The 26,387-nt window shown below is 42.0% G+C and overlaps 1 protein-coding gene across 4 annotated transcripts in view; it reads right to left on the reverse strand.

Moving 5' to 3' along the window:
- WASHC1 (WASH complex subunit 1) overlaps positions 1–26,387 on the reverse strand; it is a 44,003-nt gene that overhangs the window by 17,096 nt on the left and 520 nt on the right. Inside the window, exons 2-4 of one of the 4 annotated variants that reach the window (XM_062616570.1) lie at positions 24,587–24,659; positions 14,837–14,876; positions 14,596–14,749 (exon numbers count right to left, since the gene is read on the reverse strand). In XM_062616570.1, the coding sequence (XP_062472554.1) occupies positions 14,596–14,744 (149 nt within the window). In that variant the 5' untranslated portion in view covers positions 14,745–14,749; positions 14,837–14,876; positions 24,587–24,659. Of the gene's footprint in view, positions 1–14,595; positions 14,775–14,836; positions 14,877–24,586; positions 24,660–26,387 lie in introns of those variants that run through there. The other 3 variants (XM_062616568.1, XM_062616571.1, XM_062616567.1) reach the window with 3 other exon arrangements.

Genomic DNA, 26,387 nt, shown 5'->3' on the forward strand with positions numbered 1-26,387 from the left:
GAAGCATTCAGAGCCAGTTCAAAAAGCCAATTCACCTCAAAAGTTTGATAAAAAGCTTTTATAAAGAGCCGAATACATTGAACCACTCAAAGATCAGCTTGTTTGCTTTCTGCTCTTCTCTCTCTGTATTTAAGCAGGTTTTAAAGTCTTACTTCACGTCTGAGTAAGTGTAATCAGAAACTGTCATCATACACCATCTCTGGCAGAAAGAAATCCCAAGTGAGACAGTGTAATCAACGTTCCTTCCTCCATTAAGGGTTTGGGTATTATACTAATTAATGTTTATCACACTCTGATTGCTCCTCGAGCCTGATTTGCAGGTGTTTCAGCATTCATATATTGCCCCGCTCCTGTGATGCCGAAAGGCTTTGCAGATTGGAGGGTGATGAAGGGTGCCAGGTATCCTCAGCAGGATGTGGCATACATCACTCTCCCCAGGTCATCATGTTCTCACAGAACAATAACTTCATTTTGATTTTTAATCTCCCATTTCACAACGTGATCCTGCGACTCTGAATTGAGTTCATGCAAAACTGGAAACTTGGAATTTTGACCTACCATCACAGCACTCTCCTCCTTCTTCCCCTGCAGCTTCTTCACCTTCCCAGAAAAGCAGCTTTTATTTCTTTTTCATAAAAGGTCATAAACAAGTTCTTCTTTAACCTTCCTTCTAACCTTTTTACTTGCCTCCAACTGATCTGAAAGTGGACACACTTTCCATTTTTAACAGACATATATCACGAAGTCTGTCTATACCAAGTAGAATGTCCATGTTTGCAAATAAATGACACAATTACATCTTCTATTTAAACTATACAGGCTACTTTTGGTCAAGCTACTTCTCCATGAATAGTGTTAAGATATATAAACTCAACAGGTTCTACCATCATGGCGACAACTCTTGGGAAAGATGCTCTAAAAGAAGTAATGGAAAAAAATGGTTCTTCTATCAGTACTGCTGGAGTTTCATAAGTGACCTTTTTGAGTTCCTCCACTGGTAGTATGGGAGCAGATACTGACCACCACAATGGAACTGCTTCCCACAGCAGCAGCCACAGGCATAGTCTTGAGATAGTAGGCAGCACGTGCTGTAAGTATAGAAGCATATAACAGTTTGGGTTGGAAGGGATCTTTAAAGATCATCTAGTTCAACTTCATCAGATTGCTCAGAGACCTGTTCAACCTTACCTTGAATGTTCCTAGGGATAGAGCATCTACCATCTCTCTGGGCAACCTGTTCCAGTGTTACCACCCTATATTTTAATTCCCTATTTCTAGTTTAACCCTACCCTTTTTTAGTTTAGAACCATTACCTCTTGTTTTATTGCAACAGGATGTAAGATGCTTGTCCCAATCTTTCTTATAAGCCTCCTATTAACACTGGAAGGTTGCAGTTAATGTCTTGCCAGAGCCTCTTCATCTCCAGGGTAAACAATTCCAACTCTCTCAGCCCATCTTCACAGGACAGGTGTTGCAGTAACTGGTACTATTACTAGTAACTTTACCACTTTCAGTAGAATAGTTTTAACTGTTTTATTATCTATATAGTCTTCACTCATCCTTTGCAAAATTCTCACAAGTATTTACTCACTGAAGTTCAATCTTTCAATTATGTACACAAACATTAGGTTTTAATTTCTCCCATCAAAGCTCCTTTCTTAGAATAGCCAAATATCTTCCTCCCTGTGCCCTTTGAGCAGAAAATGTGTCTTACCACACAAAGTCACAGAAAACATAAACAATGAAGAAATGCCCAGGGGACCCAGTGGTGAATTGTATCTGAGGGTAGGTAGAGCAAACACCTTCAAAAAGGTCTCAGATTCCTCTGGATCACTGAGTGTAGAAGAAACTCCTTCCCAGCACACTTCCCAGCACTTCTGTTATACGACCCACTCTTAATCAACGTTACATTCTGCATTTCTTATCAGCAGTAGTCAGGGGAGAGACATCAGTCTGGATTTAAATACCTGATTTGTGCCTTTTCCCAGGTGGGGTAGCAAGAGAAATGTGTAAGCCACCAGCAAAAACTGATGTTTCTTCCGAACTTCACCTGAAGGTAGCAACAGCAGAAAACTAGCACTGACAAGCAGCCTCCTCAGCCCTTTTAGCCTGTGCCTCACTTGAGCCAAAGATGCCTTGCTACATAACTCAGATAATGTGGGAAAGAAGAATGACATTTGCAGCGCCTTCCTCCCTACTGGCAAGGCAGTCCACATCAACTCACCACTGCAGAACAAGAAGACAGCCTGGTTTACAGCAGAAAATCAGGAAGTTCCCCTTTATTCCTAGCATTCTCCCATACCTTCCAAACGGTTTTAAATCCATTTTCTTGACCAAAGTAGCATGTAGTTGTGCATGTGTGATAAAAACTGATTTAGCGAACATCCCTAAAGGTTCTACTACATGTAAAGCTGAACGCACCAGGTAAGGTGGGCTCCTGCTCATTCACTGGGATGGAGGCTTTTCATACCAACATGGCACAGCACAAATGCTACTCCTAGCCTCTTTATCTCCACCACAGAAACAAGCCATTGGCACCAAGAATAGAATGCTGATAAAAACACGGCTGCCTCCAGAGTGGAAAATGATTCCTTGTGACAGAAGTTCAAACTCTAATCATTCTCCAAGAAAAGCACTGCTTTTCTTTGCATTTAATCAAATATCATTATAACTTTATAGCTTTTCACCCAAAGTTCTCAAAGCAATTTCTAAGTGTTAATTAAGTCTCGGTTGCTTGTGAAACCAAGAGTAGAATTGTTTGTCTGCCGTGACAAAGGAAATCTGGGGAAATTCACTGTACTGTCCCAGCAGACCTTATTTTCAGTCCATCATTCACTAATCGGAACAATTTTTGCCCTAATTCACAGGATTTAACACATACATTTCAGTAGTTATTTAATTTTCAGTTTTACTGAATTTAAGACCACCTATGCAAGTACATGTACACTTTTCAGTGCCCCCCCATCACCAAATCCACCTCACTGTGCTGTCTGGAATAAACCACAGCCAGCAAGCACTGATGCAAAACACTGACCAACCTCCCCAACACCACTTCTTTGTCTGGATCCAAAATACACCCTCTCGTCACATTTAAGACACAAGTTTGGAGGTAAAGGTTTTTGCACTGACCTTAAATTTTCCCCACTTCCCAGTAGCTGATGGCAATCACACAGAATTTGACTTGCACTCAACAGGTTGAACCCTATCCCCTTTTCAGTAACAAATACTTAAGAGCTATCATTTACAAACTAGTACTCAAACAGCAGTTTCCAACTAAAAATCAGTCTCTATAAAAACCACTGTCCTGCACAAACAAATGGACTTGCATATTCAGGAGAAGAAAAGCCTAACCAAGAAAAGGAACTTACATAAAGCAGTCTGCTTCATCAACTGTTAAACCCTCAAAGGCAACTGCATTTCACCTCTTCTTTTTGTAGCTCTTAGTTCCTTTCTCACTTTCACCACGCAGTACGAGTCTGTCTCTTTGCCTTGACCTCTTGAGGGTGCTGTCAGATACTCGGCAAATGATCTAACTAGCTTTTGAAGGATGACTTGGATTATCCAAGTCATTTGGGTTTGCTCTCAATTATATCTGCTTAATTCTCACCCATACTTCCAATTTAAACTTCTCATGACAGAACACTCTCTTTCAAAACGGGTCATTTTCTGTTAAAGGAAAGATTTCTTTCTGTACTTTTTGCAAATGGAGCTTTTTATTTCACAATATTTGCTCTTCAGAAACAGAGGTCGTTTAGCGTTACTTCTTCATTTTCCCACAATCAATTGCAGTCACACTCAAATCTCAAAACGCACCTTCTATGATATGCCCATCAACAAGCTAATTTGAGCATAAGTGCTTCTTCAACAAATGAGAGTAACTCTTTATGACATGTTATCCATCTAACCTTTCCTGAGTGATTACAGCACTTTGCTTTCTTGAGGGTTTTCTAGTTACTTTTCCCCAAAAATCTTCGGGCCCCAGGCAGAGATTTTTCTAACAGGATCAAAGAGCAGATGCCTCTCTGTTTGGACTGACAGCTGCTCTGTCATTTCAATGACACAGTCTGTAGCTGATCAGTGATCAGACACCACCTTCAGAGCAGTTCTAGACACATGATTTAATTTTCCTCACTGTCCTTTTAAAACTCATCTTGCCCACATAGTGACTCACAAGCAGTCATTACGAATGGAAATACTAGCTTCTCAGTAATACCAGAACAAATTCATATAGTATACTTTCCAAACCTATTTTCTTCTCTACCCCAAAACTGCCAGGGCTGTAAACTCATAAATTTTAATAGCCTAACCACTCACCCTGTGACATACTCACACAATAAATGTTCTCATGGACAAATGCCTTAAGCAGTAGCTATATTTCTCATCCCAGCTAAAAGAGAGCATGAAGTGTAATAAATGGCATATTTTTGGCACCCCCAACCCACCAAATCACCCATGTGCTAGAAAGAACAAAGAAAACCCTGCCTGTTGCTCAGTAACCCAACAGGAGTTAAGAGCTTCTCACCCTCCGTCTGTCTGTCCCTCCCTCCAAAAGTAACACAAAATCTGATTTTCTTCTGGAATCAGCAAAATCCAGGATGCCACTTCCAAAGCTATTATTGCTGAAGTGAAAACAACAGGAAAAAAAGAAAAGATGTCCCCTCTCCTTGGCAGTGGTCAAGGTCAGGCTGGACAGGGCTTAGAGCAAACTGGTCTAGTAGAAGGTGTCCCTGCCCATAGCATGGGTTGGAACTAGATGAGCTTTAAGGTCCCTTTCAACACTGACCATTCAATGATTCTATGAAAACTACTCATGGGGCTAAAGTGACAGAGAGAACTATCTCGTGGAGACCATAACCTTTCTCATTTCTTGGTGCTGAGCTACTGGAATGACTGGCATGTTATGTATATTTCACATATAATCAGAAAGCTTATCCCTCCTTCACTACCACAGAAGAGAGGTGCAACAGCTTTACCTCCTCTTCTACAAGCACTGTCTTTTAATACCTCTTAGGCCAATCAAGCATGTCTTCTCATTCATCTTTGATGGTAGATCTAAAATGAAACTCCTAGAAGTAAAATAAACCCAGACATTTGCATTTAAAAATGTATATTAATCCAGAAAAAGGATCATATTCTTAGATAAATTAAGAAAGGAATCCAACTCAGAAGATACTAAATTACCATCTGGGGGTTCTCTTTAGCTCTCTACCATCCAAATCCTTCATTCCTGGCTCCAAAAATAATTGTTATCTCATCCTCTCCCTAACAGCACTGCATGGTGGATTCCCTCAATAAAATCATTGTCTGGAGGATTTAGATGAAACAAAAGCAAGAACTCCTTCATTTGTGTCTGCAAATAGATCTGCTGTCTTCAAAACCACTGCTCTGTCTTAACTGTCAGCTCCATTTACACCTAATCTCTAACCTCCCACATTTGGAAAAGCCCAGTGACAGCACCATGGCTAGTCAGAAGGACCATGGAAAAAGAATTTAATCTGCCAGTCAAGTGTGAGGAACAGACCTTTGGCACTGGTGTTCCCCCCTGCAACTCTTTCCTTGCTGTGCACACTCCCACTTATAGAGGAGGAAGCTTGCAATAGACATTTCAAGCCACTCAGTATTATTTTCCAGACAGTTTTCTCCAAATTAGACCCCTGATGGAAGTCATGCCTGTAAAACAAAGTGACTTATTTGCATCTCTTCCTCCAGGGCTGACTGCATGGATAAAATTCATCCCTAGGAACAGAAAATGACTCCAACACATGTGAGAGTCCAGCATCTAAAGCTGGTTGAGAAGGTAGAGCTATCACTTTGTATAAGAAAAGAACGACACAGTAACTGTGTCAAGAAGAGTGGGAGTGGGAAAATCTGAAAATATTGCCAAACCTGTGGTCTAAGAAACTAGAAAAAAGGTAACATTTTTTTGCTGTGAGGCACATAATGACTTGTTATTACGATCTGCTTCTCCTTGGATATTTCTAGAGTAATAGCTACAGCCACGTGGGGTAAAGGGCTGGGGAGGGGAGGCAATGACTCTCTAGATGGGGAAGTTAATCTTTTCCAAATCTCTGTTAATTAACAGCCACCTTCTGCCCTTGTAGCTTATAGACATGAATTATTGCTACAGAAAATCCCAGCCACTGCATCTCCCATCAAGTGGATATGGATCCTTCAACCCACAGACATCAAGAGCACTTCAAGGAAAGAAAGTTTACCCAGCTGCATTTCTCCTTGAGAACCTTCTCAGGGCACAACTGTGGAAAGACATTAGGGAAGCATACTTAACACTCCCATGCTAAAGGGCTGCAGCCATAAGGCCTCATGGCACAAGTCAGTCACAGGTGTGATGTGACTCTCCCTCTCCATGATGCCCCAGCCCAGTGCTCAGCCCCTCGCCATACTCCAAGCATTGATCACAGCATCACAGAACAGTTTGGGTCGGAAGGACCTTAAGATCATCTAGTTCCAACCCCCCTGCCATGGGCAGGGACACCTCACACTAAACCATGTCACCCAAGGCTCTGTCCAAGCTGGTCTTGAACACCACCAGGTGGTCCATCCCTCAAACTGATGTCTCTTCAATTTACAGACAAGGATGTCATGCAAGACAGTGTCAAATGCTTTGCACAAGCCCAGGTAGATGACTTCAATTCCTCTGTCCCCATCCATCAGCTCTGCAGCCCCATCATAGAAGGCCAATTGGTCAGGCACGATTTGCCCTTAATGAAGTTAAGCTGGCTGTCACCAACCACCTCATTGTTTTTCATGTACCCTAGCATGGGTCTCCAGGAGAATTTATTATTTCTGGAGTCAATAAACCTCCACAAACATCAATAAATTGAGACACTGCAGCACTCAGCTTCAAAGAAGGTTATTTCCCTGCAATTGTATAATGCATACTACCTTTTCAATCCAGAAACAGTTCAGTAAGCAAAAAGATACATCTTGTCAATGGCAAGAGGTCCTCTTGGGCTTCCACTTCACAGAGAAGTAAAAGCAGGGGTAATTACACCTCTGTACTTTTTGTTATAAGATAGCACATAAAAGTTTACACCAATTTATACCATCTGGAGGTATACAAAGTGATCCATCCTTCAACTTAGTTACTGCTCTGTCCTCAAATTGACTGTGCTTTAAAATAATCATTGGTGAAAGAAGGGAATGTTTATCAATATAATTACTTTTCATCTCCACAAACAGGTCTAACATTTGTTTCATTTACCTCTTGGTGCTACAAACTTTATTTCCATAGATGGTTTTGAAACAGATAAATGTGTTTCGGAACATGGCCTTTGAATAATAAATAATGGTAGCTGCTACATGTGGCATCTCTTGTGTTAAAAATCATAGCTCTCTATAAACATTTTAGAAAAGCTTTGCTGAGCCATAGAGAGTCTATAGATGGTAGTAAATTGATTTTAGCCTACAGACACATACAAATATGGACAAAAAGCAAAGAAAAATTTAAATTGGAAAGACACTTTGGAGTGCATGTGACTGGACCAAATGTTTTTTTGATTAATGATTTTCAAAGTTCTGCTGCATGAAGAGAGTCTACACAGCAAGAAGTTCCTATCATATCAAGAACTTGTTTTTATTAAGTGTGCTAACATTTATCACAGACTCTTCTGTGACACCTCTCTCCAGCCACATCCCTGTTACAAATTATTTGCACTGCCATAATCAATCCTCTAGACGCTAAGGTGGGATTTCCCCATGCCCATGACTAAAGAAAATAACCAAATACCTTCAAAGAAAAGTTTGCTTTACTGCAACAGCAAGCCTGCTTCCCTCTCTTCTCTTTTCATATCACTTCTTCACCCTTGGAGGAGCAGCAAATCCTCTTTTTGAGGATGGAGCAGATCTCCCCAGCATTGCAGAAGTAGGATGAGAGTTGCCAGAGAGGAAGGAACAGATTCAGGCCTCAGGATGGTCAAGCTGCAGTGCATATTCTACTGGGTATTTTTCTAGGTACCAAACTGCACTAGGTAGGTGCACATCCTCCTACTTTCCAATGTCTTACATGCTTTCACAGGGAGTCTGTCTTGTCCTGTCTTTAAGGACCAGGGAGAGAATTAGCTCACAAGACCTTGAAAGCTGCTACACAATACTGAATTTTCTCCAACAAGGCACACAATACAAACAAGAGACAACCCTGACAGGGTTAAAACCCCCACAAACTAAAATAAAACAACAAACCATATGTAACAAAGTTACCTCAGTTTCTCCCTACTGTTTGCGTTTCCTTTTGCCATCTGTTTTGATCAAACTGGCCCACATTTCCACTAGATATTCCACTACCATGAAGGGCCCTGTAAGAACAGAAAGAATCCTTTGAAGAGCAACATGAAGTTTGAAATTGTTGCCTGCCTCCTTTTGATAAGCCACTTTGAGACCAATACCAGAAGCAGAAGAACACTCATCCTGCAACTTCTGTATTTTACTTCACTTTTTTACTAAATAGAGCAAATTGATACGTCAGCGGTTTGGCATGGTTGCACCTGAGCTGTGGGATCAAGTGTGTCCTCAGCAGGTTTGCCAACAACACCAAGCTGTGTGGTGCACTTGACATAAGCTGTCTAGCGAAAGGCAGCCCTGCCCGTGGCAGGGGGTTGGAGCTAGATGATCTTTAAGGTCCCTTCCAACCCAAACCATTCTATGATTCTATACAACGCATTTTCTTTTTAGTGACTGAGGATATGGTTAGGGCTTGTATTTCTTTTGTGCTCCTGGATGGCTATTTCAGCATCCTGGACACAATATTCCATCATTTTCTTTTCAGATGTAGAATCAAGCATTAAGAACCCTTCCTTCCCACACAATGTTTTCTGTAGCTAATACAAACTTACCTCGTGCTTTAAGAAACACTTTGCATTAATGCCAGCACTGAGCCTTCGAGTTATTCATTAAGATGTACCACTATTTGCATAGCTTCTATTACATACAAAAAGTTCAAGTCTGCTTGAAAGTGGATATTCAAGCTGAACAACTTCAATATTTCCTTTAAATTGCTCATTTTAAACAATTCTGAATGTCTTGTTGGTGTACAGAAGGCTACAGCGCTCTTATCAAGTTCAAGCCTGCCTTTCAATCACTTAAGGCAGAACAGACTGATCACCCTCCTTGTGGGGGAATGGGATTCAACTGTTAGTGAAAGAAACTGATGCGGAAGAGCTGTTGTTACCAGGGTTAGAGCAAGAGCTTAAGTAACCATCACTACATTTAATGACAATGCCATAAGGCATCTCATTTGCAGAATCAAATTTAGCATTCTGTTTCTCTCCTTCCAAAGACACATTTAATCTCTTTAAAAAGACATGTTTAATTGGAGGTCCAAAAGACAGATTTTCAGCACTTTGAGATGGGCAAGAATCCTGCCTGGCTAATTCTCCATGTTTGTTTCATTTTGAAGGAATAATCTTTTAATGAAGTAATACCATTCAGCCTCGTCTGTCCTGCTACTCCCATTTCATTTCAAGCTGTGACAGTTCTATCTGTGCCCCTTCCCACCTGCTGCCCCACTCCATGTGCTGCAAGATTTTAAACTTAGGTTTTAAGTTAGGTTTTTAAACTTAGCAGCATCCAGAAAGAGCTGCAAACTGGACTCCTGCAAAACAGTCACTATCACTTCACCTCTTTTTGAGGACACACGATACTTGCTACTGCCATCTGTCACCAGCCTTCCAGGCATAGTGGTCTGACCCTCATATGTCTCTTTCTAAAGTCTTCCCAATAGTTTGGGAATCTCCCTCAAGCTACATCTTTACGAGCTTTCAAATTTAGCTTCCAGAGGACCATGAGGGCTAAAACAAATGAACAGTTTCTTGCAAAGTGTGCGCTACACTTCAAAAAATCCGCATTAATTGGACATGCCTCTACAAGAATAACCAGTACCTGAAGGCAGAATGTCTTCATAGAATCACTGCATTGGAAGTGACCTCTGGAGATAATCAAGTGCAACCCCCCTGCCAAGGCAGGTTACACAGGAACACATCCAGGCAGATTTTGAATGTCTCCAGAGAGTGATGCTTCACAACCTTTCCAGAAAGCCTGTTCCAGAGCTCTGCCACCCTCAACATGACGAAGTTGTTCCTCATGTTGAGGTGAAGTTTCTTGTGTTTTAGTTTATGGCCATTGCTCCTTGTCCTGTCACTGGGCACCACTGAAGAGTCTGGCACTACGCTCTATGTCCTCACATCTGCAGGACCATCCACTCCTTTACCTGACCATTTCTCCTTTATCTTCCTGGCAGCAAATGGATGTTCCCTCAGGTGCCCCTCAAGAGAGGCATCTGAAACTAAAACCAGACCTAGCATCCTCTCTCAAGTGACCTCTGGGATGGCTTCAAGTACCATGAGGTGACTTGCTGCTTAACAAGAGGGGTATTACTCTCAAATTAAATGGGGAAAAATTAATTCGTTGTGCTACAGACAGCCTCCTGGCATAAACTCACCTAAATGGTGACCCATCACAAATGCAGTGCCCCTGACAGTTCTAGTAAGATCAAGCCCTTACAGCCAGCAGAGGAACAGCTATGATGCAGTGTCCAAGCTGCATCCCCAGAGCCACAGTGAACAACAAATATCACAGTACAGCTTGCAGCAAGACCCTTCCTTGCAAGTTTCCATGAACATTTAATAATACATTCCACAGACCTCCTAAATCAAGTACCTTCTTACAGATATGTTCAGTCACCCATTTCCACTATCAATCACTATGACTAATCCGAGTATCAAGTTTAAAACAAGGAGGGGGGAACACCCAAATGTACCTCATAATTAAGGTTTCATTTGTATTTTCCATTTCAGGACTACTCACACCTCAACCCTGCTCCTGTCCCAAACACCCCTTAAGGCTCTGCTGCCCAGTCAGACACTTCCTTAATCACACACCTACCAGACTTCCTCCCCACACTTAACAGCATTTCCACAGTGCTTTGGTTTTCCAACTACCGCTTTCAGAAGTGTGGCTTTTAGTCAAGCCTTTGCTGAATATTAATGCCCTTTTGAAATAGTTAATGTTAAATTAATGTGAATCCAACTGGGGAGGAACAAGGAGGATATGCCTGTTTAGCAAAATACTATTCCAGACGAGCAAAGAACACTGAACAAAGATTTTTAAGAAGATCAACCCAGAAATCCTGCAACCTGAAAAAAAAGAAACACAAGGATGAGAAACTTTGTATACTGGACAACTTGTGGATGGATCACAGGCAGAGGAGACCAGGACCTTGGTAACAACATCCCAGACCCAAGTATTTGATTTCTTTCTACTGCTGTAACACTCTATGATATAACTTGAATATGCAATTTTCCACAAATTTATTATACTAAAGTGTACACTCTGAATAATGACCTGACATATCAGAAGTTATTAACATCTCCTGGCAACAAAAAAATCTCCTCAGAAAATAAGCAAGCCCAGCTAACCAGGGGGATCTTGTAAGCTAAAACCATCGCCTATCTGAAGTACTTATCACAACAAAATTCCTGCAAAGAATTCCATGGCACATGATTCCAACACAAGCTCCCACCCATAAAATGCTGGCAATAATTAAACAAATAGATGAGTGTCTACTGTTGAGTGTCTAAATTGGTCATTCTGCCTCCTGTGACCTACATCAAAATCCTCTATTAGAAATCGAGGAGTTAAACTCACATAGCTATTATGTCAGACTGGCTATGTTAGAATATTTATGTTTTAAGCAGTAATGATGTGTATTAAAATCTCAGTAGCTTCAGGCAATGAATCTGATCTTTACTGCAGCTTCCACAGCAGATTAATTATATGAATTCAGTTAGCATACACAAGGTTAAAACTTCCATAACTCCAAAACATAACCCTGGAAAGTACGTGCAGCCTCTTGATCTCCTCAAAGTACCAAGAGGACAGGACTTTCTGGGAGGACAGGACTGTTGATAGTACTGACCAAAGACATCAACCTGTAGTGCTCAGCAGCCAAGAGTCTGCCCAGGTCAGTGCTTTCCCTCTGCAGAATGTGGTACTTTGTTGTTCTCAATGTGGAAGACGCTGGATGGGTCCCTGCTCCCAAGGGTTAGGAATATGACAGACAGGGATGCTGAGCTACTCCCTGCTGTTTCTTAGAGATTATAGATTACACAGGTGCATGCACTGTTAGCAAGGTACAGGGGAGGCTTAGCCTGCCATGGGTTACCAGACCTACCCTTCAAGGCTGCTCCTAGCAGGTCTGCACTGTGTCTCAGCTATGGTTTACTTGGCTTTCTGCACCTGCTCATCCCTTATTCTCTACAAAGTAACTAACTCTGCCAAGTGTCTCATCACCACATACCTTGCCACAGTTAAACTTGATAGCAAGTCAGCTTGTTTAAGAGCATTTGGAAAGAAGACAGCTTGGCAGAGATTTGTCTCATGGGTTATTTCCCAGATTCCCCAAACCAGCGGGAAGGGGAGGAAAGCTGCTTATCTTCTTTCTGCCAGGTCTCCAAATGCAAAAGTGTCTCTCTTGCATTCCCTTGAGAAGGCTGAATCCACAGGTACTTTTCACCACTGCTGCCTCTGCCCAGCCTAGGAAATACGTATTCTACAGCCACAACAGTACTATAGCTGCCTTTAGTCAGTTTCCAAATAAAGAGAGAAAAAGCTCACCTTCTTTGTACAATGGATGGACATGTTCACTTCAAGAATTCATACTCAATTGTCATGTCAGTACAACTGAGAGGAGAAGCTTTGACCAGCTAACATTGAAAAAATATTTGGTTCTTTCCATAGACAGTGAGAGGTTTTTTCACTCCACCTTTAACAAGTAACGGATCGGCTTGCCACTCTCGAAAGCACTGTACCAATCCAACTGTTTCCATAAAACATCCCCAGAACATCTGCACCTTTGTAATACTGAAGTAATGAGTTTGACACACTCAGCTGAGTCTGCCACACTGAACAAGGTTCCTCTCCATCAACACTGCAAGCTGCCGTTTTGCAGATCAGAACAGTCAGCTTCCCCAGATAAAGCAGCTCCTTCCTGGAAATGGAAGACAGAGCTGCCTTATCTCAGGAAAGTGGCAAAGTTCTCACCTTGAAAGCTTTGCCCCTTGATTGGCATGGAACAACCAAGGTCATGGAACTTTTAATCAGACGCCTGCATAATTACTAAATCGTTATTAATTATATCAGAGAGCCGAGACCTCAGAGGAAAGGCAAACAAAGAGCCCACGGAACCCTCCTCTGTTGTTGGAAAAAAATTGGTAATTAGAAGTCATGAGTGCACCAAAGAGTGAGGGAAAAGCATCACAGTCACTGTTGAGGACTCAGGAGTGACTTGCATACAAAACAGCAGGCTTGTCTGCCTGGGGAAATTACAGGGCACCGAGTTACTAAACAGTGAGAAGGAGAAAACAAAGAAAAAGACAGAGAAAGAACCACTCCTCTTTTATCAACAGCTTTATTTACCCCACAGAGAAGGACAGCACTACCAACCAGTCCCGAGTTTGAGATGTGTCTTTCACATGTTTCTGGCAGCTCTAAAAAGCCTCCTACCACCCTTATATCATGGAGGGTTCCCATTCTGAGAAGTGCACAAAAGAATGAGACTTTGTGTTCAACTTAATATAGCCTACAAACAGCCCTTGCCCAGGAGTGCCCTTGCCCAAGCAGAGCCTTCATTTTCCTCAATGACCTGAGGTCAGCCTTAGTGACTACCCTTTCCCCAGAGGCTGCCCTTCAAAATAGCACTATAAAAAAACCCCAAAACAAAAAAAAACCACTTCGATCTGTTCTTAGAAAAATAAAAAAATAAACAATGCCATGGTCCTGCTCATACCATAATAAATCCAACCAGGTAGTCATGATTCCCACTGAAACCACAGCAAGTGCTTTTGCTCATCAGGCTGACAAGATAAATGCTAATCTATTTCTATACCACTGATACAACATGCTATCTCAGGGCATCAAAGATGGCATCAGCTGAAAAAAGGCACCATGCTATCTACCATCATTTGCAGGCAAAACCAAGAATCTCTCTGATCTACTATGTAAGTAGTCTGATAAATCCAATCCTAAAGATGACCATATGCAAGAGGTAGCAAGTGCAGGTTGAATCCCTGAAGAGATCAGTTTAGATGGATTATGAAACTGTGGCATGAAGAACAGACACTGATGCACTCAAGCCCTCCCAACATGCAAAAAGAGAAGTGCAAACCACCAGAAAGCCAAAGAGATCAGAAGAGACATTTTCTGCTACACTGCTTCAAGTACAATGACTCAAAAAGACATATCTTTGAGATACTCTAAATAAAAAAGTCTCCCATTTCAAACATGAGCAAGAAGGAACAAAAGATAACTGCTGCAGAAACAGTAATGCAATTTGTGGGAGTCTGCCACTGAATAAGAAATTAATAACAACCAACCTCTGGCTAACTGCCGCCATTTCATTATGCTTAAGTTTGACAGACCCAAATCTAATAAACTCTTACTGAAGTACATATGGTCCTTTTTCATCCCTTCTCTGAGCTTCCATTGCTTGCCAATGCAATGCCCTTTCACTGTTGCAACATTACCACAGCCCCATTTCATATTGCTGAATGCTAAGTCCTGAATCCCCATGTAACAGCACCATACCTGTTGAAGATATCACCCGACACCTTTTGCAGATACTGAAGTGCATCTGCCACCTGCTGAACAGCCTCCTCCCTGCGTAAATCCGGTTGGATCAGGGGGACTGAGTACGTTTGCCCTTCCAAAAAGTGCTTCTGGGCTACTGAAGTCATTGCACCTAAAAGAAAGGACAAATAGGTCATTGCAGTAAACACACTTCCATGTTGTCACAGCTTTTATTCAGGGACTTCCATTCTTTGCTTACCTAATTATTTTAGGGAAGCATTTGCAATGGAACTGGTGACCTAAGGAGAGAGGAGGCACAAGTAGTAAGTTTGACATATGTTTTTTTTTAATAAATCCAAGTGAGGTGGGAGTCTCTTGCTTATCTGAATGCTCTTGGGAACCAGAATTTTATTTTTAGCATGTCACTTAACAGATCTCTGCTCAGTACTGTGCTGAAAACAAAGACCACACTCTGGAGGAGAGTCAGTTCAGGGTGGTGATAAGACTCCTCAGTCGCCTCCTCCCATCCTCATAGTCCAGATGGATGTATTTCAGGTCATTCAATCCTATTAGCAAAATGCAGTATTTCATCTTACACTTCTGCTCCAAGAAACACAACTATACCTCCCTTCCAAAAACAGCAGCTATGAAATTATAGGGCATGCATGTGCACACATGCCCTTGCTCCAAGTAGGTTAATGAGAATTCTTCCATTCTGAGACTCCCAAGAGCTGCTCATTGCTTCTGGTGACTGTTTTTTTCCTTCATAACTACCTTGAAAAAAAACCTTTATATTTTAGGATCCTTTCATATATAAAACCTAAACAGTCATTGAAATCTTTCAGTAATGTTCAACACATGCACCAGAGCAGTATGTATGCTCCTGGATGCAGCTAAGCCAATACCACTGCTCTGCAGTTCAGCCAGGAGAAGACTGTGCATCACCCATGCTTCCATCCTGCCAACTTCCCACACCTCTCCCTCAGCAATTCCAAAAAGTCTGCCTCTCCTGTTTTTGCTCACACAAACAAAACAATTCCCGGGACAGGAGCTGGGTATAGGGCAGAAATGCATTTCTCTGAGCACATTAGAAATTGTAACCTCACAAATACACTACTGTTAGGACAGCCTGATTAAGGAACAGAGAAGTATCCATTCAGTTTTCTAATCCAAACACTGCTAGGCCTACAAAACTACCTTCAAAGTTGCTTTCTCTGTGTGTCTTGCTCATTCAGACAGTAAAAAACTTGCAGCCTATAGCCTTTCATTACAGGGTTTCATCACACAGAGTGCTGTACATCTGTAAAAAAAAAATAAATTCATTAAGCTGAAGAGAAGCAAAACAAAGGAGGATCAAAATGTAAGGTATCTGAAACAGAGAGATATCTCAGAACACATCACATTCCCTCTCTGGTACTTGGTGGTCTGGAGGAGCTACTCCAGAGAGCACTGCTGTGTGCAAACTGTATTTCAGCATGCACAACAGAGCAGGCTGAGAATAACATAGAAACACAGTGTGTACTGGAGAAATTCACAAAACAAGAGACTGAAGATTCAATTCCAGCATAAACCAACAGTTTAATAGGTGAAAATTAGAGGGGTCTTCATGCATTCTTTAAATTCCCCACCTTGCTTCACCAAATTAAAAGATATTAGATTAGACTTGCCTGTAAGCATGTTGTACATTTAACACCATTCACATTTCCTGAATTAGTCCTTTCTGGTCCTACTACAGCAGCTTAGGAAAGACCTTCTGTAAATGTGATGCAGCTGTTGTTTTAGGTGTTCAGAATTTTGGGGGGGTTTGAGGTTCATTTCTTTTTGGGGTTGTACAGTAGTGCATAACAATGAATCATATGAGAGGTAAAAGGAGGAGGGAACCAAGGAGCCTGTCTGTGGATAACTAATTTGCAATATGAAGCTCAGCTATCAGAGGACCTGGCTCTGCTGCAGGAAGCCTAGACTTACTCTGTTTCACTTCATGCATCACTGGCAGTCAGATTGCACCCACATTCTTCAGCAGCAATGTTTGCACACTGATTAGTCTTCTTGACTGGGCCTATTCATCCGACAGGAAATTATTATTTAGACTTGTAAAGCATACAAGCTAATCTGAGAGGAGCACAGCTAATTTGGAGATGGCATTTTTTGATCTGCTGACCACAACCAAGCTTGAAGCCTTTTGCTTTCAAATCTCCTATTTGACTGACAATGCAGAACAAAAGCAAACAGCTAACACAGCAAGTGTGCAGTTACGAGATACTTTGGCTTCAGCAGCAACGTGAGTTTATGATCCTCCCTGCCACTGGTCACAACTCTTCTGTTGCATCAGTGCTGCTGATGTTTGGGATTCCTATTTTTAACTCAGATCAGTTCAATGACCCAATTTACAGCAGACAGATAAAGAGTTGTAATTGCCCAGACATGAAGCAGAGTGGGAATAAGGGCAAAAAGGCGACTTCTGAAACCTGCTTCACTATCAAAACCATTACCGTGTAATGGTAATCCTGCCCTGCAGGGCGAGAAGGTCAAGCTTTTCACCTCTTAGGGCCAGATGAGGTTATACAGCCACACTACGATTTCCCAGACTTTCACCAATCCTAATTCTCTTGGAGACCTTTCTAAAGCAAAGCTCAGTTCAGCTGCTGACAGATGCTCACACTCAGAAGCAGCACTGCCCTAACTACTACCAAACTTGTTTCCTTCCCTGCAGTCAGAATCTACAGACTGTCCTTTAGGTCCCACTGCTCCTTGCAAAGAGAGGAGCAAGAAGTAGTGGGGCGAAGCAGAAAAAGCCCTGGGTGCTCCTGCTCACACTGTCACAGTTCAGCTGTCAGTAAACTTCAGTTTCATAGGCTGTCAACACAGACTCTCACACAAGCTCCAGATGCTCACCTTTCTTAAAAAGAAAGGTGGCAGATTCTGTGGGAACTGCTGCCAAAGTTAGATACAAGAGACAATTCTTTCTGTGCAAGATAACAAATGAGGGATTCATAGCAAGAAAGAGGGAAAACCAGCAACAGCCTTCTGAATGACCAGACAGGCTAAATCCCATGCTATAGCTGCTATATATTACCTCTTGCGACCAAGCTAATTGGAGAAACAAGTCAGTTTTCTAAACACTTAGAGGCCTGACCATAGGCTTAGAATAAAAGCAGAATTGCCTCCCGTAACAGGGACTGCAGGAACAAGGGAGATTTTAATAAGGACAAAAGTCAAGAAGGAAAGCAAAGCCTGAATGGCACTCCACAAGACTGATTCTTCCTTTATCTCAACCTCCAGTGTACTGAGAAGGAAGCAGCATATTTCCTTGCTATACTTCATTATGATAATTAGTTATTACAAGTGCCATATATTAGAAATATCTCAACTTTTCCACCCTGCCCAATGGATGACAAGCTTTCATGTTACATACAGACCAAAGGTGCAAATAAACTGTTCATATTGTATACATGGAAGTGATTTCCAGCAAAGCAACAAACTCTTCCAGTAACACTCTAGAATCTTAAAGAAGAAGCTGGTGTGTTTCAGCAGAAAGTACGGCATCCTGGAATTAGGATGGCTGACATGAAATACTCTGATGCTACAGTGAGAAATGGGCACATAAAACCCCAAAGCAAGTATGATTCAGAAAAGCAGATGTCAGATCACCCAAGAGATTTAATCATCAGTGGTGTGCCACCTGTGGGTCACACAAGGCAGAAGAAATAGCAACACTGCGCTTTTTTTGTGATCAAGGAGGCTCTAGAAAAGAACTGCAGCATCTGGGGGCTCCAGCCACTCTTTACTCAATTATTTTTTTCTATGTCAACTTTCATGATCAAGACAAATGTGCTCTGGTGTTATATAATAACCTCATTTGCCTTATTAAATTGCAAACAAAGAAAAAAAGGATGCTTTCTCACTGCACCACCTGCTTATGAGTGCTATATCCCGATTTGGAAGGTCTGACTACAGCTAGCAACTGCTCAGATTTGCACTTTTGCCTTAAGCTGTCTATGCCTTTAACCTCAAGCAAGCTGGTACAAAACTCATCAGGGATGGTGACTATCCTTCTGTGCCCAAAGCTGCTCTCCTCTTCTCAGTTCCAGCATTCACGCTAGCAAAATCAGCAAACCAACAGCAGTGGGAAATGCAGCCCCCATCAGGCTGTCTTACCTTTCCAAAAGCCTTTACACCAGGAAAGATACAAGCTGAGCACCCCAGGGTTTTCAGGTATTTGGAACCAGCAACTGGTCATACTGATCAATCACCACAGCCAAATATAATGCTCTGATGGCTATGTAGAGATTTGTGGTTCTGAACCCAGAAAAGTAAGTATACAATTCACTGCTCTGGATCAGTTAGAGGAACACTCCACCCACTTGGCTCACCTCTTTGGCAACCCTGGACTGAAGAATAAAACTCCTTATGTCAAGGCTAAACCCAAAAGAACTTGCTACAGAGCAAAGTCTATAAAAGAAGCAACACTTCTGTAAGTTCGTTAGAAAATACTGGTCTATGGAGGATCAATCACTGAGATTATCTACAAACAGAACTCCCCACAACCTTAAAATACCTTCACTTTTCAAGGGAATGTAAACAAAGGCAACATTAAGAAAATAATTTGGCTGCCCTCAACACAGACAGAGACTACTTACCAGGTGCCTGCTTTGCTCTGAAAATAAAGGGAGAATGAAGCAAGCCACCAATGATACTTGCTTCCTTAACATGCTTGAAAGGATTAAAAAAAGAGGGCTCCGGGGACAAAAGTGCTTAAATACTTCGAAAAAAATCAGCGAGTATTCTTCAAAGATCAAGGGCTGCTCCAGCAATTACTGTGCTGCTGCTGCTGCTACTGTCAGTACACTGGAAAGGCAGCATGAGCTAAAGGCCTTGAATTCCCACATACAATAACATGTCCAAGAAGTGATAGGCTATTTCCAGCCCTTGTTGGGCTCTAATAAAAGATCAATGTCTTGTAGCCACCTGTGAGGACAGAGATACCAGGAATATGCAATAGCAGGTAAGTCTGCATAGCCCTCACCACATACCACTGTAAGAATACCACAAGCATGGCTCCACAGTGGGAACAGACCAAATCACAAATGAACTACAGGTTAAACGCTCTCGAAGTAGAGGTAGGCCTTGGGCATAGCTTATCACAAGGTGCTGTCTCTTCTGATAAAGGAATGTCACATCTATAATTTGATTCACAGTAAGAAGTCATTCCAAATTCCTCACTGACAGTAATTTCTTACACATAATACTTTCTACCATGTTTACCTGGACAAATGTTGTCCTATCCAGGCTGACGATACCAGACCTCTGTTATTCTCACTTTCCTCTGCTCCAATCAGCACATTGCTCTCAATAACTAAACACAGCTTCTAGAGCTCAGAAAGCTCACAGCTGCTACAATGTCTGTCTCATCACAAAATTCTACTATTGTACACTTCACTACAGAATTCTCTAGTACCATACTTAATATACTGCTACATCATCCTTATTCTCTTACTTTCTGTGCAGGCTTCCCACAGAATTTCAGCTAATGAGCAAATCTGGGGGCATATTCCAGTCATACCTTGCTTGTACCAGAAGCTTACCTAGAAGCCATTCCAACAAAATATCAAAATGAACTCCTCCAAGGAATAAATAAAGATAATTATATCACCCTGCTCTCCACAGACACACAAAGCACACTCCTGTGGGTTTACCAGCTGCAAAGCCAGGGGACTGTATTTAAGAGAGAGATTTAAAGTGCTAGAAAACAAAACATATCATTGCATATGCTCCTCCTGTTAAGTGACACAATAAGGCAGTGTGTACACATGCATTCACTCAGGCATAGACATGCAACTGAAATGAAAGCTACAAGTTCCTTACATGCTGATGGTAAATGGCAGCACAAGAGCCCTGAATGCAAGTCTTGTTTTATTGTGCAGCCAGTGATTGTTCTGCTCAGTGCAGACATTCACTGGAGGGGTTGAAATTTAGTCCTCCAGCAGAGCACATAGTAGGTAACTATCCTGGGTAGGAGAGCAGGATTTCCAGCAGAAACAAGAGGTTCACAGTCCCTGTGCTAAGCCAACTTTACCTTTTTTAGGGGGGCAGCAGGGGAAGAGAGGAGGAAAGAAGCACTTTGATAAGTTAAGAGGATGAAAAGTCTATTTATATTTTTTAATTAACCACGTTCTACAGTGTTATTAAGCAGCAATCAAAGATGCAGATGGTACTGATTTGATTGGCAAAAGGTGCACTCTGCTGAATATTAAGGAACTCTGCCCCTATAAATAGGTCTAATCACCATCTGAAGGCTGGAAGGCAATGATGAAAGAAAGCATTAATAAGACCATAATTAGGCCCCATAGCAGGCTGCACTCTACCAAGGTGCTCATGTTACTAGACATCTCGTAGCACCCTCAAACCCCACTGTAGACATTACTGTTTTGGGTCTCAAGACCTCTAGTAGCTCTTTTAGACAAAGCTATGAAGCGTGGGCTTTCTCCATTTTTGGAGGGCCTGGCATCAGTTAGGACTTTACTTTCCAGTACCATTCCTGAAGCAAAAGATCTCTCCATTCCAGCTGTCCCACCCTGCCCACTCTCCATGAGCGAATTAAACCAGGCAGCTGGAGCTTCCCAGGCACAGAGACTGGCAAGGGGTGCAGGAAAGTGAGAAGTTTCAGAAGCTGTCAGTCTCCCTCCCCCTCAGAGCAGGGTAGTACATCACAGCCATACCTACATCACAAAGCTAAACTAGACACTTCTGTAAAAGCCATTTCTGCTCCTCTGCTCCATCTTTTGGAAGAGATACTTACTCAACCTTGTACTTTCAGCCTGTCCTTACACTACACAGTTACCTCAGAACAACCCCCACAAAAAAAGTCCATGTAGAAATGAACCCTGCTACATGCCTTCCACAAGTTACTCATTGACAGGGGACTGCCTGAACAACCAAGATGTTTTTAAAAGGAGTAGCCTCCCACAATTACACCATGGCCCTGCAGCAACAGCACAGCATTGAGGAACCTGATCTGGTACTCAGCAGGACTCAGGGGCTCACACTGCATTTCACACACTGAACAACCTGGCCTTGTGGGCTGATATTCTGCTTGGAAATGGCAGGAGGGAATTCCATCACTGAAGCAGTCCCATCTCATCTGTCCCAGCAGCAGCTGCAGGAAAAGCAAAAGCTTTTTCTTCTGCACTGGTATGCAGCTGATTAACCAGTGATATAATCCCCTAAATTCTCCGTATCCAAATGGTGTAGAATTGCTGGCAGTTGCCACATACACAGTAGCTCACACATCCAGGTACCAAAAGAACATTGTGTTGCACCACAACATCAGCTACAGTGCTGGTTGCCTATGGTAGCTCAACCTATGTACTACTGAGAACTGTCTAGTTCAACATACCTTGGGATCTGCATGAAAGGTACCCCAGATCCAGTCAATTTCATGTTTTGCTTAATCAACTGACGACTAATGTTGTATTAGAAAAAGGTATTAAGGTAATGCAATGAAGACATTCACTTTTGGAAACAGCAAGAGAGACTGGTAGGAAAATTGCATCTAAAATACCAATTCTTCCCCCCAGTTAATTCCCTAAGTGGCAGAGGGAACACAATAAATAGCAGTAAGAGTGACTTACTGACAGTTTCTGTAAACTGGGTGTCCCATGGAAGCATGCTTCCTGGGCCACGGGTTGTATCAGACACAAAAAAAACACCCATTGCTACTTACATGTTTGTTCTATCCTGCTGTTTCTGGAATAAAAGGCTATCTCTAAGTATCTAACAAAGGAAAAGCACTGTCAACAATCTACTTCTGAAAGCAGGAGTCCTCTATTTAAGGCAGCCCCTTCTCAAGAAGCCAGGTACTGCTAAAACCTTTGTCTCAGACATTGTTTTGAAATAAACAATAATTATTGCAGCTACTAAAGACAGATGAGAATATGACTATGAGAATATGACATTAAGGCAAAGACATTATTGACAAGTAACTAAATACATATGAACTGGAGGATTTGTTTTCCCACCAGCAGCATTGTCTCTTGGATCAAACACATCAACAGACTTGGTGATTATTTTCAAATGAGCCCTAAAAATGACTCAGAGCCACTTAGATTTGTTGGTTTGTCACAAACTACACTGCCCTATTCCACTCAGACTAAATAGAAAGAATCAAGATCTGAGATCTCAGAGCCCAGCTTTACAACAGCATATGCAACTCCCTGGCAAACTGCAAAATACCTGACATTTCAAGATGCATCTTGTAAAATCCAATGTCGTCAACTCTCCAGAAGACAGAATGCTACTGCATTAAATTATTTTTTAAAGAGAATCCAAAGAGACTTAAAAGAATTTAGAGGTGCACTTCAATCCTCTCTGCTCCACAAGCTAAGATGGCCTCTAAGCCACCCCTGATTTGAAGACAGTCTTCCCTCTCAACACAGAGCTCAGCTTTGTGAGATAAGACAGCAGCCCTCCCTGCCATGAGGCACTAAGCTGCAGGCTGCATCACCTTGTTGAGAAAGCCCTGTCCTCTAAGCACAGGCCAAAACTGACTTTCTTCAGCTGGATAAATACAGCTCATTTTGACAGGCAGATGTTGGTATCTAAAGTTAATCAGATAACCCTCTGCAACTGTCACCTGTGGCTCTCATCATTAATTGAGACAATCAGGTGCTCTAATGAACAATCGATCTGATTCTAAGATGGCCACCTGCAACTGACCAAAAGCACTGCACTAATTAACTGCCTGCTTTCCCTTCCCCTCATTATTTATTATGAAAGAAGCCTAAGCAAATAGCTCAGCTACACCCAAACATCCAAGACACAGCTCTTTGTTCAATTGCTTAAATGGGGGTGTTTTGAATTTGTATGCCTAAAGTACACAGAAGCCACAAGCTATGCCAAAAGTCTGTTGGAGGGCCATTTCCCTGCAGTGAGTTCTCTTAAATACTAGAGTTCCAAAAGCAGGCTAGCTGAAATGCTGCTGCAGAGCCTCCTGTAGAATGTTTGGCTCAGAAAAATGAGGAGCTGCTCAATCTTATAATCTTACCACAACAACAAATACATAATTCAAAAAACACAGCGCCTTGCTAAAAAAAAAAAAAAAAAACACAAAAAACCAAAACACACACACACAAAAAAACAAAACAAAAACCCAAACAAAAAATACCACCAAACAAAACCACCCCCAAACAAGCAAAAAGATCCAGTTGTTTTTTCTAATTCTCTGGTGCAAAGTCAGCTTCAGTCTCTGAAGAGTGACCTTAGCTGCAGATCTGACCACTGACACATTTCACTGCTACAAACCTTAACTAACAGTGTCCTGTTTTTCACATCCACATTCAGTACCCTTTGCTCCAAAGTCCTGGAGTTGTATAGCTCCCATATCCCTCTCCCAGTGTTACAACAGATGATACTTAATGAAGGCAGCAACCAAATCAAACTGGCAACCAAAGCAATTCCTCTCTGTCTTATACACTGAAAAGCAACGGGAATGCTTACATTTCTGCAAGATGACATGAGGGAAACTCACTAACAGGGTCTTCAAGCCCACTCACATTTGCTAGAAGGAACAGCCCTACAGTGTGGCCTGGATGACAGGAGCTGACAAAAAGCTGGGTCAAATGAATGACACCTTGGGAATCAATAACCCACTAAAGAAACTGCTGGATGGGCTATTTTCTGTCAAAGGTTATCTTGTGAAGGGGTCTAAGCAGAGCTGGTTAGCTACAGAAATTGCTTTTTGAGTGACAGAAATGATTCTCTTTAAGCTCATACACCATTGCCATGGGAAACATTACAATTTCAGACATAATCCTCTTCTTCCTCTGTATACCACCTTTAATCTAAAATCTACTTATAAATCTCTCTATATATATTTATAAATCTTATAATATATAAATCTATATACTTATAAATCTGCCCTGCTTTCAGGCTTATCTCAGTACTATTTTCCCCCAGCCCTCAATTTCTACTCTCTTTACTCCTCAGACTTGTGTGCAGTGACTGCAGTTACCTGGTATGACCAGAACCCAGACTGCGGAGTACTTCCCAGAGCCTCTGCTGTCGGTTTTCTTGCCAATGAACTCCTGAGTTGAGAGAAGAGAAAACAGCACTCTATCTTAAGGAATGAAGATAAACTCATACTATAAAATATAAAAAATCAGTTTAAATATCCAGAGTGATAGAAGAAGGGCAGATGCTAAGACTACCAGCCTGTTCTGCTCTGGGACTGCCTCAGGCATTTTTCTGCCTGAGATTTCTTTACAGTTGCATCTGTTCCTCCCACAGCAAAGCATCCCAGAAGTACAGAGGTATATCAGGCAGTCTTTACATCCCAGCTTTACTCCTTGAGACAAGACAAACATAACCAAGTATCAGGAGAACTTATCAGCCCTTAGCTAACTTGGTTAAAGAAAGTCCAAGTGAGGGGCAGTTGACTGGAGGACCTCTGATACCCTAGACAACTGAAAAGCAAAAAGGCTCTACAAGGACATGTCAAAGTCATTTTGCTTCCAGCTGTTGCCTCTAGCAAAAGCAGCACTATCCGCTCCACTTCCTTTCACTGCTCAAGGGAGGTTCTGTATTTCAGAGAACTGGCAAGAAACAGGAACAGGTTCAGCCTCTCCCTCATCTACTCCAGGATAGGTCAATCTGATTGCAAATCACTGCCAGCAACACCTGCTGCACAACCTAAATGAAATAAATAGGTCACCTCAAGCAAACTGAGCTGACATTTGCCTGAATCACATGAAATGCCACCACCACAGCTGGCACTATCCCACCTCTTTGCTGGAAGCTGCGCTGTTGAAGCGGAGTCAAGAACTGGCCTAATCTCTCAGGGATGAAAAAGGCCTTTGGGAAAATCCAGATGTTGTCCAACTACTCCATTTGAGCTACACCATTTGAAAATAAATAAATAAAAGGAGAGGGGGGAAGCCTCACAACAGGACTTCTCTTGATTACTAAAAGACTGATGATGATTAATGCTGGATGCAAATTCACTGGCATTAACAGCCTTTTGTCATGTGTACAGATAGGTCTATGAGCCTTGTCGTCTTTTTACTGTTGTCTTACTCATTATTTTGAACATAGGAAAAAAAAAACAACCAACAACAACAAAAAAAAAACCTCACACTGAAAGCATTTATCACAACAGCATTTGGGCTCCCTTGCAAACACTGATGTGCTTTTACTTGGAGAATCGTTACACCACCACAGCTACTGGCTCAGAAGTGTGAGGAACATGCCTTTGAGTAACTTAAAAGGCAATTCATATCAAAACCAATTTGTCAGTACTCCAGGTAGCAAACTGTGTTGACGCACTGATGGACTAGAAACTAAGCTTTTTGTAATCTGTGACGTTCTTTGAATTTGTTAACAGTAACCAATCGTTACTTGGAACAGTAAAAGGGCCACTAGTTCAAGGCCAGGCTGGACAGGGCTTTGAACAACCTGGTCTAATGTGAGGTGTCCCTGCCCATGGCAGGGGGGTTGGAACTGGATGATCTTCAAGGTCCCTGCTAACCCAAACCATTCCATGATTTTGCGAAACTCCGAATGAGGGCCACAACTCTGTTATAAACCGTTAACTTTCTGAGGAAAAGTATGTAACCCACACACCAGAGTCCTCTAAACTCCTATCTTGGACACCTTTTCCTCATGTTTGTGACTCCCTTCAGGCTGCAGCACCCAGCTGTCCATCCCTTCAGGGTACCTAACCTACATGTAGGGAGGGCATTGCCCTTCTCAATACCCAAAGCGTAACGTTAAGTACGAGCGTCCCACACACCACCGCGAAATTGAGACTCCTATAC

Source organism: Pezoporus occidentalis, unplaced genomic scaffold (genome assembly GCF_034315485.1).
Source record: "Pezoporus occidentalis ecotype Australia unplaced genomic scaffold, CSIRO_AGI_Poc_V1 ctg19, whole genome shotgun sequence".
NCBI classification, from domain to species: Eukaryota; Metazoa; Chordata; class Aves; order Psittaciformes; family Psittacidae; genus Pezoporus; species Pezoporus occidentalis.